Genomic DNA, 13,103 nt, shown 5'->3' with positions numbered 1-13,103 from the left:
AGTCCAGTGCCCTTAACCACCATGCCACCTGCCGGCCCCATACATGCCTTTTACAAAATTGCATTAACATAAAATTTCCCTCTACTTTCTAGTTGTGACCACTCTTATGTATTTAACCACCACCACCCGCCACACACACACACACACACACACACACACTCCCAGCCTGGGATTTGTGCCTTTGGAGTTCAAGCCAGGACCTGAGTAGCTGAGCTTCTTAATCTCCAGATGCCCAGGAGACCTGGTCTTTGATGAATCCGGACTCCTTTCTACCACCAGCTCCGATTTCCCAAAATGACCCAATTGGATGAGCTCTAGGATTCGACCGAGCCCTAATCAGTTGAGCCTGAAACGCGCAGCAGTAGGGCTGGGGAGCCGGGAGGACTTGAAGAGCTCTCTGTTCCAAGAAATGGTGCTAACGCGAGCCCTGGTGGAAAACGGCGGTACTGCAGGTGCTCTGTTCCGGGTCCGGCTCCACCCCCAACCCCCACCCCGCGGTCAAAGGCCTTCCCAGTCACCTGGGACGGACCTGATCTGAAGCGGAGGAGGAGGCGCCGAGAATCCAGTTGAGGGTCTTGAACGAAGAGAGGGTGAGAGGCATACCCTATTGATTAGAAAAGCAAGGAGGGATGGACAGAAGAGAGGCGACTCATTGGGCATGCGCCAGAGTGTGAGACTCTTGGAGGAGGGCGGGGGAGCGAGAGAAACTGTCGCAGGAGTGACCGCAAGGGCCAGGCCTCCCAGTAGCGGCGAGATCCTCGGATTATGCAGGATCCGTGCCCGCCTGCTGACTCCCAAACTAGGCTTGGATAGCTCCGTTTGCGCACACCGTTCATGGAGTGTGTGTGCGGTGCGGGTGCCGTGGGTATCTGCACGTGTTGGGGGAGGTGGCCAGGACTGTGAAGAGGTGGCCTGGGAGGGACATACGCATCTCTACGTCTCTCCAGATGACATCATTGAGCCCTGACACCCCGTGTTCTTGCGACTGCTTTGTCTCCCTGCCCCCGGCCTCGGAGATCCCAGCCGTGATCTTTGCCAAAAACTCTGACCGACCACGGGACGAGGTGCAGGAGGTGGTGTTTGTACCAGCAGGCACACACAGCCCTGGGAGCCGGCTCCAGGTGGGTTAGGCCTCAGAGGGTGCTAAGAGGGGCAGCAGATCTAGGCGTTTTTCTAAGCCCTTCCTCTGCTCCCCATACCTGCCAGAGGGAATGGAAAGAGCATGAGCCACAAGTCTACCAACCTGGGCCTTGAACCTGTATTCGATCTCTGTGGGACTGCGTTCCTCACCTAATGGGAATAAGAACTCCCATTCTAGTCCATTATGTTGCTAGTAACAGAAAAGACCTGAAACTGAGTTGGGTTATGAGAGAGGTTTATTCAGGGGTCAACAGGTGGCCTGCTGGCTGAGGAGCTGGATCCCACATGCCAACTGTGTGGTCAGAGTACTGACCTGGCAGCCTGGGCACATGCTGGGCACATGTACGTGTATGCCTGGGATCTCAAAAGGAGAATGGAGGAGAAGGGATTGCAGCATGGCCATCCCCTCTGGGGGGTGATTTCTCACTTTACCTCTCCCTGTCTCTGGGAACACATGCATCCTATGCGGGGGGGGGGGGGGCTGTGGGGGGGGGGGTGGGGAGGTTTATTCAGCTTTGGTTTGGAGACCAGGGCCCTCATCTGGTGAGTGGGTGTCTTACTGCTGATGGGTAACATAGTAGAAGGCCTCACATGTCTACAGGAAAGAGTCTGAACAGAGCAGAGCAGAGTGGTTTGTGTGTCTCTGTTTTATTTCGTGGGGGCCCACCACGCTGATACCTAATTACTTCCCAAAGGCCCCACCTTTCAACACAATAATCAGATTAAGTTTCCTTTTAATAGCTTCACAATACAACCCAGATCTAGCACATTCGGACCATAGCAGCTTCCTGGGATGTGTAAGGCATCTGGCAAAGTGCCAGTGTGCTGTATATGCTGTGCCCTTTTTTTTTTTTTTTTTTGAAGAATTATTTATTTATTGGGAACCAGCAGTTAGCGTAATGGCTATGTCGCTGGACTCCCACATAGTCGACCACAGTTCGCGTCCCAGACCCGGTGGCTTAAACTCACGCCGGGCGCGTGTGCGTGCGTGCCCAAGATCCCGAGAGGAGAATGGAGGAGAAGGGATTGCAGCGTGACCATCCCCCCTGGGGGGTGATTTCTCGCTTTCTGTCTCTATGTCTCTCTCTGTCTGTCTGGCGAGCATGTGCCCTATAGCAAAAACCTCTCAAAAAAAAAAAAAGTATTATTTATTTTTATTTTTGACCAAAGAGAGACAGAGAGAGAAGGTGAGAAAGCAAGCCACCAAGTCTGGGATTCGAACCGTAGTTAGTCATGTGGAAGTCCAGCATCTCAACCACCACACCACCTGCCAGCACCCCATACTGTGCCCTTTCTGAGTGGATGCTCCCTTTCTCTCCTCCCTCGCCTCCAGTGCACCTACATTGAGGTGGAACAGGTGTCGAAGACGCATGCTGTGATTCTGAGCCGCCCTTCCTGGCTGTGGGGGGCCGAGATGGGTGCCAACGAGTGTGGTGTTTGCATTGGCAACGAGGCCGTGTGGACCAAGGAGCCAGTTGGGGAGGGAGAAGCCCTGCTGGGCATGGACCTACTCAGGTGTGCATCCTGCCCCTCCTCAACTCCCCAACACACCAGGACTATCTGGGGGGCTGAGTTGCAATCCAGGTTCATCCTACCCTCCCTCAACCTGATTTCTAGAGGCCATCTCCACCTTATCAGCCCCCTCCCCCCCGCCCCCCGTCTAATAAGGAGCCTCCGGCTGTGGTCACCTGTGGGCCTCTCCTGGTCCAGAACAGGGCAGCAGTTACTTTTCTTTCTTTCCTTCTTTTCTTTCGGCTAGAGGCTTGTGTGCTTGCCACAGAAACACAGAGAGACAGAGAGACAGAGAGAGGAAAGGAGAAAGCATCCCCACGGGGCATGCTGACACTGCAATCGCCTCTCCTCCATTTCTCCCTCCTCGGGATTCTGGGTACGTACACACAGGCTCTCAGCGTGTTTCTAAAGCCAGCAGGTCTGGGACTTGAATTCCATGGTCAGCCATGTGGGAGCCACCTGCCTTAACCACTAAGATACAGAGCCCCCTCCCCATTTTTTTTTTTTTTTAATTAATAGATATAAATTTTTTCAGTTGAAATGCCCTACAGGGCCAGCAGGTGGTGTGGAGGTTAAGGCGCTGGATTCCACATGGTTGACTGCACAGTTCCAGGCCTGGACCTAGTTGCTTTCAAATGCCAGAGGCATGTGAATATATGCCCCAAATGCCGATAACTGGAGGAAAAGGGATTATGATGTGGCCATCCCCCTGGGGAGTGATGTCTCACGTTTCCTCTCTCTCTCTCTCTCTGTCTCTCTCTAGTGAGGGCACATGCTCTGTAACAAAAGACAAACACACAAAATCTCGTGTAGAGTCCTGATTTATAAAACTGATAAAAGTAGAGCAGCTCTGATTGAAGACATGTGCCTCAGGATACTTTTCTGAGACTATCTTGCAGGCCTTTTCACGGAACCCTCAGCACAGCTTGAAAACCACTGGTATAACTGTTTAATGTGATTAATGCCAGCAGATTTGCGTGTGACTTGGGCCTGTCACAAAACCTCTTTTGGCCTATTCTTTTTTTTTTTTTTTTTGGAGAGGTTTTTGCTATAGGGCGCAAGCACTCGCCAGACAGACAGAGACCGAGAGACAGAAAGCAAGAAATTACCCCCGGGAGGATGGCCACGCCGCAATCCCTTTTCCTCCATTCTCCTCTCGGGATCTTGGGCACGCATGCACACGTGCCCGGAGTGAGTTTAAGCCACCCGGTCTGGGACACAAACCATGGTCAGCTACATGGGAGTCCAGCGACATAGCCATTATGCTAACTGCTGGTCCCTCTTTTGGCCTATTCTGTACACTGTCCATTAAAACCCCATCACCGGGACCAGCAGGTGGCACAGTGGTTGAGGTGTTGGACTCCCATGTGGCCAACTGCGGTTCAAGTCCCGGAACTGGCAACTTGAAACTCATGCCAGGCGTGTGTGCATGCCCAAAATCCTGAGAGAAGAATGGAGAAGGGATTGGGGCGTGACCATCCCCCCAGGGAGGGATTTTTCGCTTTCTGTCCCTCTGTCTTTTTGGCGAGCACATGCGCCTTATAGCCAAAATCTCTCAAAAAAACCCTCTTTGCCAGGCTGGCTTTAGAACGGGGCAGCTCTGCCCAGGAGGCCTTGCATGTCATCACAGGCTTGCTGGAGCGCTATGGGCAGGGGGGCAGCTGCCGGGAGGACCCCACGTCATTCTGCTACCACAACACCTTCCTGCTGGCTGATCGGACTGAGGCGTGGGTGCTGGAGACAGCCGGGAGACTGTGGGCTGCACAGCGGATCCAGGGTGAGGGGCCTAGCACTGGGGCCTGTCTCCCGGAGGTGTTTTTCCTCCCCTTTTCCAACCTTGGGAAGTGAGAGAGATGGTGGGGCAGGGATCCAGGTGCAAAACTCTCAGGACATACAGAGAGATAAGCCCTCTTAGGAACCCTTCCCTCTAATTGACTAAGTCTGCTGCTTCCTCTGGGAAGCCCTTCTGGACTTCCATGGGAGCTCAGATTTCCCCCTCGTAGGCAAGGATCATCATCACCACACTGCCCAGATCAATGCAGGTTTGCATTAATCCCCGTGTTTGTTCTGTCTCCCCCACCGCACTGTGAGGGTGGGTAGTTCTCTTCACCACGCTGCTCTCTGCACCAAGACCAGTGCTGGCACAGAAGAGGTGCTTCGTGATAAATGAATGACTCCCTGATGTGCCCGTCGCCTCCACAGAGGGGGCCCGCAACATCTCCAACCAGCTGAGCATTGGCACCGACATCTCAGCCGAACACCCGGAGCTCCGGACCCACGCCCAGGCCCAGGGCTGGTGGGGTGGGCAGGGCACCTTTGACTTTGCTCAGGTGTTCTCCCTGACCCAGCAACCTGTGCGCATGGAGGCTGCCAAGGCCCGCTTCCGGGCTGGGCGGGAGCTGCTGCAGCAACAGCAAGGTCAGTGAGGGCTGGACGGGGGTGCGGGCAGACGCTCCCATCCCAACACTTCAGGGGCTCAGTTTGAGGCCCTCACCCTCTCCTCCTGGCAGGCGGCATCACTGCGGAGGTGATGATGGGCATCCTCAGGAATAAGGAGAGTGGCATCTGTATGGACTCTGGGGGCTTCCGCACCACAGCCAGCATGGTGTCCATTCTGCCCCGGGACCCCACACTGCCCTGCGTCCACTTCCTCACTGCCACGCCTGACCCGTCCAGGTGGGCGTGGGAGGAATGAGGGAGGAGTGGGCAGGAGACGGTGGGACGTGATACACCTCCATCTTCCATCCATGTGCCATCAGGTCAGTGTTCAAGCCTTTCGTGTTCGGGGCGGGGGTGGCCCAAGCCCCCCAAGTGCTGTCCCCCACTTTTGGAGCACAGGATCCTGTTCGGATCCTGCCCCGATTCCAGACTCAGGTGGATCGCCGGCATTCCCTCTACCGTGGACACCAGACAGCCCTGGGGCTGATGGAGAGTGAGCAGGTAACCTGCAGGGAATGGGGACTTCCTGGGGAACGACATAGCTCTGGAAATATGAGGGGCCCTGGGAGTGAAAGAGAGACTCCATGGCTGGGGAGAGGGGCTTTCCCTTCAAAGCCTCCTGCCCGGGAGAGAGCCAGGTAGTCCTTCCCTTTTGCGGTGAGGCTTGGCACTCTCAGGCAGGCTCATCTCGGCCTTTTCTCAGGATCGGGGACAGCAGCTCCGGCAGCAGCAGCGGGACCTGGAGCAGGACGGCCTGGAGGCTGTGCGGGGGCTGTTGACTGGCGAGTGGGCTCCAGAGCCCCAGGAACTGGGTGGACTCTTCCAGGCATTCGTGGAGAAGGAGAGCCAGGCCTATGCCTAAGCAGCTGCTGCAGGGCTGGGGGCAGATGCAGGAGCTTGAGGGCATCAGGAACAGAGCGATCCCTTCATGCCCCTCGGCCGTATTCTACTTAGCCAGCCCGGCCTTTGCCTTAATAAATGTTTTAGTTTCTTGCTCAGTGAACTTGATCTCAGGTCCAGTGGGAGTGGGAGAGCCAAGTGAGTGCAAAGGGCAGCCCGAGCTGGCTGCAGGGCCTGTACTTGTCCTGCTGGGCAGCCAATTCTTCCTTTTTTTCTGGATTTGCTTCCAAGGACTTCCCAGTGTACTGAGGGAGGTCTCTGGACTAGAATGTGGAACCTTCCTGTGCAGGTTGGGCCTCACAGAGCACCGTCCAGCAACCTGGCTGCAAATACGTAGGGTGCAGATGATGGGGACCAGGTGGTGGAGGCAGGGGCAGGGGACTATGAGGATAGGGAGGGCCTCCCTAGCTGTAGGAGGGTGGGCATGATGACCAGGCCTGGCCTGGTAGCTGGCTACTGCGTGGAGAGAACCAAGACCACAGGCGTTTGACCCTCGGCCTAGACCTGGGAAGGGGATGCTTTGGGGTGGCTCTGAGATATGCCCACTGTGAGATCGCATCCTCTCTCAAGTGCCTACTTCCTGCCCACTCAGGAGCCAGGAAGCGGCTAGGGGCCTGAGGGTGGCAACCCTTTGGGCAGTTTCTGAAAGAGAAACTTGCTGTTTGGAATCAGGCTGCAACCTAAGGCTCTATGTTTTCTGTTTCCTGGCACTTTAACTGAGCTGCGACCACAGACACATTAGGGGCCTCAAGACACTTTATTGGGGTGAGTTCCTGCTCATCCTCACTCGCAGATGACAGGGAGGCTGCCCTGCCCTCCACTGTCAGCGACAGGCTGCACTTCACTTCCTGGTTCTTTTGGTCATTGTTTTGGTTGTGTTGGGGACCCCCACTGGGGAGACTTTGGGGACTGTGGCTGCTGGGGCTCCCTTCCCTGTCTGGACAGCACTTTCCTGGCCCCAGGGGACCAGAGTACAGGGTTTCTTGGTGAGAGAGGAGGCCTGGGGTGAGGAGGTAGCCTCGGGTGGGGCCTCTTTGCCTTGCTCAGGAGGGACAGAGGGGCTGCTATCCCCAGCCATGGGCACCCCAGGCAATGGGGGCAGGTCAGTGAGAGCAGGCTGTGTCTCCATCCTCAGAAGGTGTTCTGTCAAGGCCGTCTGCTGTCTGAGCTCCTTCTGCCTGCTCAGCTCCTGCTCTAGCTCCTTGAGGAAGCCTATGAGGGGCCAGGGTGGCAGGTAGAGCTGCTGCTCTGAGAGGGCTCTGACTGCAGGAGCCCTGGACTAGGAGGAGTGTCACCTGCCTGCCCAAGACTGGCACCTGGCACTGGCTGCACTGTGCCCCCACTCTGACCCAGATGCTGATCTGGGCTTTGGGCCACCGCCCAGACACCACTGCTACCTTGGCTCTCCCCATGCCCCGCAGGGCCTCTAGGTTGGGCTCTGGGGAGGCTGTAAGCCTGGAAAGCAGGGTCACCTTGTTCTGAGCAGAATGGGCCACTCAGCTCTGGGAACTCCTCATCCTCATCACTCGAGGCGTTATCTTCATCATCTGAGGTCCAGCGCTCCAACACAGGCTGCCCGTCCAAGTCCAGGAGCAGTGACAGGGCCTGCGTCACCAGCCCCCTGCAGGACAGAAAGAGCAGAGGCTACCTAGGAGGCCAGCCCTGGGGCAGAGTGGCCTGGTGAGCTAGGTAGGTGATGGGGCTAGATGGGGGTCACCCCCACATTGCTAAGGGCCAGCTTCTGTGGCGCATTGGGAATGGAAGGGGGAGGGGGCAGCCCTGAGCTCTGGAAGGGGTGGAGGAGAAGTGACCTGGACAGTGACCCCAGGGCTGCTGGCTGAGAGGGGGCCTATGTGGATGGAGTTGGCCTGTGTAAAGTTAGCAGGTGTAGCTCAGCTGTCACCTTTCTTACCCTCACAGCCCTTCCTCACCTGTAGCCATCCTGCTTGGTGCAGCCATTCCCGGTAAGGTTGAGGATGAGAAGGCTCTGGGGGAACTCGTCTGCCCACAGCAAGGAGGGAGGATGAGGTTTGCATGCCCATCACCCAGTCCAAAGCCACCATGCCCTCCATGCAACCCCCTGGATAATCTGAGGGTGAAGTGTGCATGCAGGGGCTCATGCCAGCACAAGGGAGATGGGGCAGAGAGGAGGGTGGGCCCCACGAGACGTGTTCCGTGAGCCAGGGCATGGGTGCTCCTACCCAGCTTCAGTGTTTCTATCAGATTCTCAGAAAGGTCCAGGAACTGCAGGTATGGGAGGTCCAGGAGGTTTTCCACCTGACTGATTCGGTTTCCTGCCAGAGACAGGAAGCTGCAGTGGAGGAGGAGCTGACTCAGAATTGCTGGAGGAAGGGAGAAGGGTACCAGGTTCCAGGGCTCCCTGGAAAAGCAGCTGGATGACAAGTGACACATAGCCTTAGGGTGAGAGAGGCAGAGCGAGGCTGGCTAGGTCCACAGCTGAAAAGGGGCCAGACTGAGAGAGACCTGAACCAGTGTTTTAGGGTGTTGCCAGGTGCTCCAGTCCCCCACCCCCACCAAATTCTGGCACCATCACATACCGCAAGGAGGGGATGCAAGCCAGGTTCTCAATTCGCTGGATCTTATTCTGCAAGAAGAAACCAAGGTGGGTAGAGGCCAGTAGGTAGTGTAATGGTTAAGGTGCTGGACACTCCCACATTGTCAACCACGGTTCAAGTCCCAGACCTGGTAGCTTGCTTTCTCATTTCCCCCCTCTCTCTCTGTGTCTCTCTCTGGTCAAATTAAAATAAATGAATGAGTAAATAAAATTAAATAAATAATTATTAAAACAAAATAAAAAGGCCAAAGTGGGGAAACCATGCAAACGTGAGCTGGGAGGGGGCCCTTTATGTCCAGTCCTGTGGCTGGACGTCTGGTACTTTGGGAATGTCACCCCATTCCTTGAGCTGGAAAGATGACTTCCTTTCTCCAGGTAAATCACTAAGGGTATAAACTTGGGGCTAGCTAAACTGACCTTCACAACCAGAGTGACCTTGGTGGTGGCTTGACACACACACACAAACACGGAAGGAACAATGAGCATATGTGAGGGGACTTCAACAAGTTTGTGGGAAAATGGAATTAAAGTACAAGGCTATTTTTGTGTCAAGAAATAGAAATCTATGGGGCCGGCAGGTGGCATGGTGGTTGGCGGTGCTGGACTCCCACATGGTCGACCATGGTTCGAGTCCTGGACAAATAAATAAATAAATGTTAAATAATTTTTTAAAAATTTAATTAAAAAGAATAGAAATCTATGCATAGTTTTTTCATAACGTGAATTCCCATGAACTTTCTGAAGACTCCTTGACTTAATTTGATTTGTTAAGTTTCTGTGGGGAAAGTTCATGGGAGCTGGGTACATTCAAACTGGGGAAGGCTGAAGATCAACTACAACCACCACCAAACAGCCTTCAAAGATCTGAAGAGTATAGAGGAATCTTCATATTTTCTTTGTCTTCAAAATAGGAAATAGACTTGAGCTATACAGAAAGATTTAGGGGAGACACCAAGAGGCACGTTTGACTAAAGAACAGCGATTCAAGAGCATGTTCATCCATCTTCTGGGGTGATCAGTCTTCCAATTCAGGAGAATGCTTGATTCAACTCAGAATGGTTTAAATGGAGGTCTGTCTGCCTGAACCCCAGAGAATGGTCAAAATGTCCTGGTTGGGTGCCAGCAAGTGGCATGGAGGTTAAGGCAGTGGATCCCACATAGCCAACTGTATGGTTTGAGTCTCAGACCCGGCACCTTGAAAATCACACCAGGCACATGTGCATGTATGCCTAAAATCCTAAGAGAAGAGTGAAGAAGGGACTGCAGCACGGTCATCCCCCCTGGGGAATGATTTCTCATTTTCCATCTCTCTCTCTCTCTTGGGTGAGCATGTGCACCCTACAGCAAAACTAAAAACAAAGAAAAGAAAAACAAAATGTTCTGGTGGCTCCTTTCTGGTTAGGCAGGCTTATTCCCCAGGAAATGTAGGGAGAGGAAAGGCAGGGGACAAGAAGTTACCGCTTGCAGATAGAGGCTATGAATATTGTGGAGGCCCTCTAAGTTCGTGATAGTTGTAATCCCCTCCCGGTCCAGGCGAACGGTCTGCAGCTCAGCGAGAGTGTGGAACCTGGAAGAACAGTTGATGGGTGGTGTGGTGCCACCTCTGTGGTCTCCTACTAGGGAAGATGGGAGAGAAGGAGCAGGGAACAGGGACAGGTAGATGTATGAGTGACTTGAGCAGCTGTCAGGAATAGCTTTGACTCACAATGTGGTATCCAGATCATGAATCTGGCTTGACTTGGAGACTTGGATTTTAAGAGAGAAGTAAGAGCCCTCTGAGAAACTGGTAGTTCAGGTCCTTGAGGATCAGAGACATGAGAAGCCTTCCTTGGAGTAGCTTGGAGGGTGGAGGCAGGGGCAGGGACAGAGCTGTGATAATCTCGGCAGGAAGTTCCTTTCTCTTCTTTTTTTTTTTTTTTTTTTGAGAGATTTTTGCTATAGGGCATGTGTGCTTGCCAGAAAGACAGAGAGAGACAGAAAGTGAGAAATCACCCCCCAGGGGGGATGACCACACCACAATCCCTTCTCTTCTCCTCTCGGGATCTTGGGCACTCATGCACACACACCCAGCGTGAGTTTAAGCCACTGGGTCTGGGACTCCAACCACGGTTGACTACATGGGAGTCCAGCGACATTACATCAACTGCTGGTCCCACCTCTCTCTTTTTTAAAAAAGACTTATTTATTTAATTTCATTTATTCATTCAATCACTTTAATTTGACCAGAGAAAGACGGACACACAGAGAAAAGGAAAGTGAGAAAGCAAGCCACCAGGTCTGAGACTCAAACTGTGGTCGGCCAACTGTGGGAGTGTCCAGTGCCTTAACCACCACGCCACCTGCTGACCCTCTCCTCTCTCTTCTGTATGGTCCATGGAGGAAAGGTCACTTGTTCCATCCACCTATTCATTAATTCCACACTTAACAGATAACGTGCTTACTAGAGACAAATGACAGAGTCCCTGTCCACCACCATTAAGGAAGCAGGTGAACCATCTATGACCAGTGGATAATAAAGGTTAAGTCCAAGGGACTAGGCCAGGGGTGACCAGGGAATGCTTTCTGGAGGAGGGGACAGATGACTAGGAATTAGCCAGTAAAATGGAAGGGAGATGGGGAGAAGGCATTACCAGCAGAACAAATAGTATGTGTTAATCCAGCCCTTCTGGAATTTTAGTGATGTATGAATACTTTGGGCAAGGGGTGGTTAAAATGCAGATTCTGACTCAGTAGGTCTGGGGTAGGCCTGAGAGTCTTCATTTCTAGTAAGTGATCCCAATGCCACCGACCTCCCCTGATATACACTCTGAATAGTGAGGTGCTAAAGTATGAGAACACGGTGTGAGAGATTGCACACTTACGGAATGTGGTCAGAAATAAGGGTAAAAAAATAGCAGAGATCAGCTCATGCTAAGGCCTTTGGATTTTTTTTTTCAGAAGATAACAGGGAGCTGAGGAAGTTTCTATCTGAGTGTCTGGTCAGATCTGTCATTTAAAAGGACTATTTGGCAAGCGTAGGGAGAGGCTGGACTGGGGAAGGGAGACAATAAGAGTTGGTTGAGAGGTGAGGCAGCCTTATCTAATGTAGTTGAGTGAAGATGGTGAAAGACAAAAAACCGCTTTTCAAGGAAGGGAAATCAGCAGGATTAATTATCACCTTTCTTCTCCCATGCACTCACATCTTTTCTGACAGATCCTCATCCTCCGGGAAGGTCAAGTTCCGCTTAGTGATAAGGGCTTCAGTGATGCAGACGCCCCCTTTCTCCGGGCTCTGGGCAAGCGTAGCTAGGAAAAGATGAATGCAACGGTTACATTTCCTCATTCTTGGGAGGCCAAACTGTGGTCCAACTGTTCTACCCGCTAGCCCAACTCCCTACTCACCTCCAGGCATGATCTAAAATTAAAAGCTGCTGGCCAGAGGTGGGAGAGGAACAAAAAGGAGTCGAGCAGTTTGGACGTTGGAACTCAGAATGGCAGAGGAGAGAAGCTCATCTCGGGAGCCACGGCAAAGAAGTTGATTCAGAGCAAATTGTTGAGGGTGAGGTCAGAGACAAAGCAAGTCTAGGGTCTGGAGTTCGAGGGGTGTGGGGGAGCTTTTCTCTTAGAAACCGAGGAGTCTCGCAGGAGCGGCGAGAAACGGGCAGCTCCCGGGAGTCTGGCGTTGTTGCTAGGAGACCGGACGCCAGGCTCGGGGAGGGGCAAGGACCGGCACCAGTGCGCCGGAGGCCAGGGTCTGCGCATGCGGATTACCGTTACAGCAGGCGAGTGCGCTCACTACTTCCGGCCCCAAGAGCTCTCTGCCCCACAATCCTTAGCTTTTTCCGTCTCCGTTCGCTCCCACCTGTTCTTCCGGTGGAAATGGCTGCGGCGGTGTTTGGGATGTTGCGAGGGGGTCTCCCGCCCCTTGCGGGTAAGGAGCGGTCCAGGTCCTCACGGCGTGTCCGGCCAGCGCCCTCTCTTCCATGTCTCCCGTCCTGCTGATCCTTCCCGTAATCTCTGATCCCAGATAGCCCCCTGTGACCCCGGATCTTAGTGAGATCGCGGGCCTCCTTACTCCGTCCACGTCCCTGGGACTCCGGATTTGGGTAATCACAGCAGCAGCGTCTACAGTATTCACCCTTACATCTCGGTCTCCCTGCCTCCCTGGGCTTCTCTAACCTGCTAGCCGCCTGTATCAGACTTTAAACCCCTAAGAACAGAGCCATGTTTTCAGCATAGCCAGCAGGTGGCATGCAGTAGATACTGTGTGAATTTGAGTACTTAATGTGAAAAAGTTTACATGTGTTAATCTCACTTAAATATTAAAGCACACTACGAGGATAGCATTATTATCCTCCCTTTAGGGATCAGGAAACTGAAGTTCAGACCAGTTGAGCGACTGGTCAAGGTCACAGCTAGTTAAGTGACAGAAGAGAGAGAAACCCACCTCCATCTGATTCTAAAGCCTGTGTTCCTAATAGTGAGGTTTTGTGGCTAGTGGCAATAAAATCCCATAGCCCAGGTTATTTCTGTGTTCCTGGTTAGAATCACCTTCTAG

General features: G+C 53.3%; 3 protein-coding genes across 5 annotated transcripts in view; 2 read left to right on the top strand and 1 right to left on the bottom strand.

Annotated features, from left to right (window-relative positions):
- Positions 1–497: 497 nt before the first annotated feature.
- On the top strand, positions 498–6,094 carry SCRN2 (secernin 2). 2 transcript variants are annotated; one of them, XM_006166098.3, is made up of 8 exons: positions 498–590; positions 948–1,121; positions 2,474–2,655; positions 4,230–4,429; positions 4,855–5,070; positions 5,163–5,328; positions 5,412–5,592; positions 5,795–6,094. In XM_006166098.3, exons 2-8 carry the CDS (start codon positions 948–950, stop codon positions 5,951–5,953), a joined length of 1,278 nt encoding a protein of 425 aa, XP_006166160.1. In that variant the 5' UTR covers positions 498–590; the 3' UTR covers positions 5,954–6,094. The 2 variants fall into 2 exon arrangements, with proteins under 2 accessions (XP_006166160.1, XP_006166158.1); XM_006166096.3 differs by lacking the exon at positions 498–590 and adding an exon at positions 629–850.
- A 595-nt stretch (positions 6,095–6,689) lies between these two features.
- Positions 6,690–12,297, bottom strand: LRRC46 (leucine rich repeat containing 46). Its single transcript, XM_006166094.3, has 8 exons — positions 11,948–12,297; positions 11,746–11,851; positions 10,025–10,133; positions 8,550–8,596; positions 8,193–8,302; positions 7,923–7,992; positions 7,464–7,612; positions 6,690–7,203 (listed from the first exon to the last, which is right to left on the bottom strand). The coding sequence occupies exons 1-8, from the start codon at positions 11,955–11,957 to the stop codon at positions 6,833–6,835; spliced, it is 972 nt and encodes a 323-aa protein (XP_006166156.1). The 5' UTR covers positions 11,958–12,297; the 3' UTR covers positions 6,690–6,832.
- A 72-nt stretch (positions 12,298–12,369) lies between these two features.
- The window catches only part of MRPL10 (mitochondrial ribosomal protein L10), an 8,540-nt gene continuing 7,806 nt past the window's right edge, over positions 12,370–13,103 (top strand). Inside the window, exon 1 of one of the 2 annotated variants that reach the window (XM_006166092.2) lies at positions 12,370–12,476. In XM_006166092.2, coding sequence (XP_006166154.1) covers positions 12,425–12,476 — 52 coding nt within the window. In that variant the 5' untranslated portion in view covers positions 12,370–12,424. The other variant, XM_006166093.3, reaches the window with a different exon arrangement.

Source organism: Tupaia chinensis, unplaced genomic scaffold (genome assembly GCF_000334495.1).
Source record: "Tupaia chinensis unplaced genomic scaffold, TupChi_1.0 Scaffold144171_1, whole genome shotgun sequence".
Classification (NCBI taxonomy): Eukaryota; Metazoa; Chordata; class Mammalia; order Scandentia; family Tupaiidae; genus Tupaia; species Tupaia belangeri.
The sequence above is the reverse complement of the archived record's forward strand: the minus strand, read 5'-3'. Positions and strand labels throughout refer to the sequence as shown.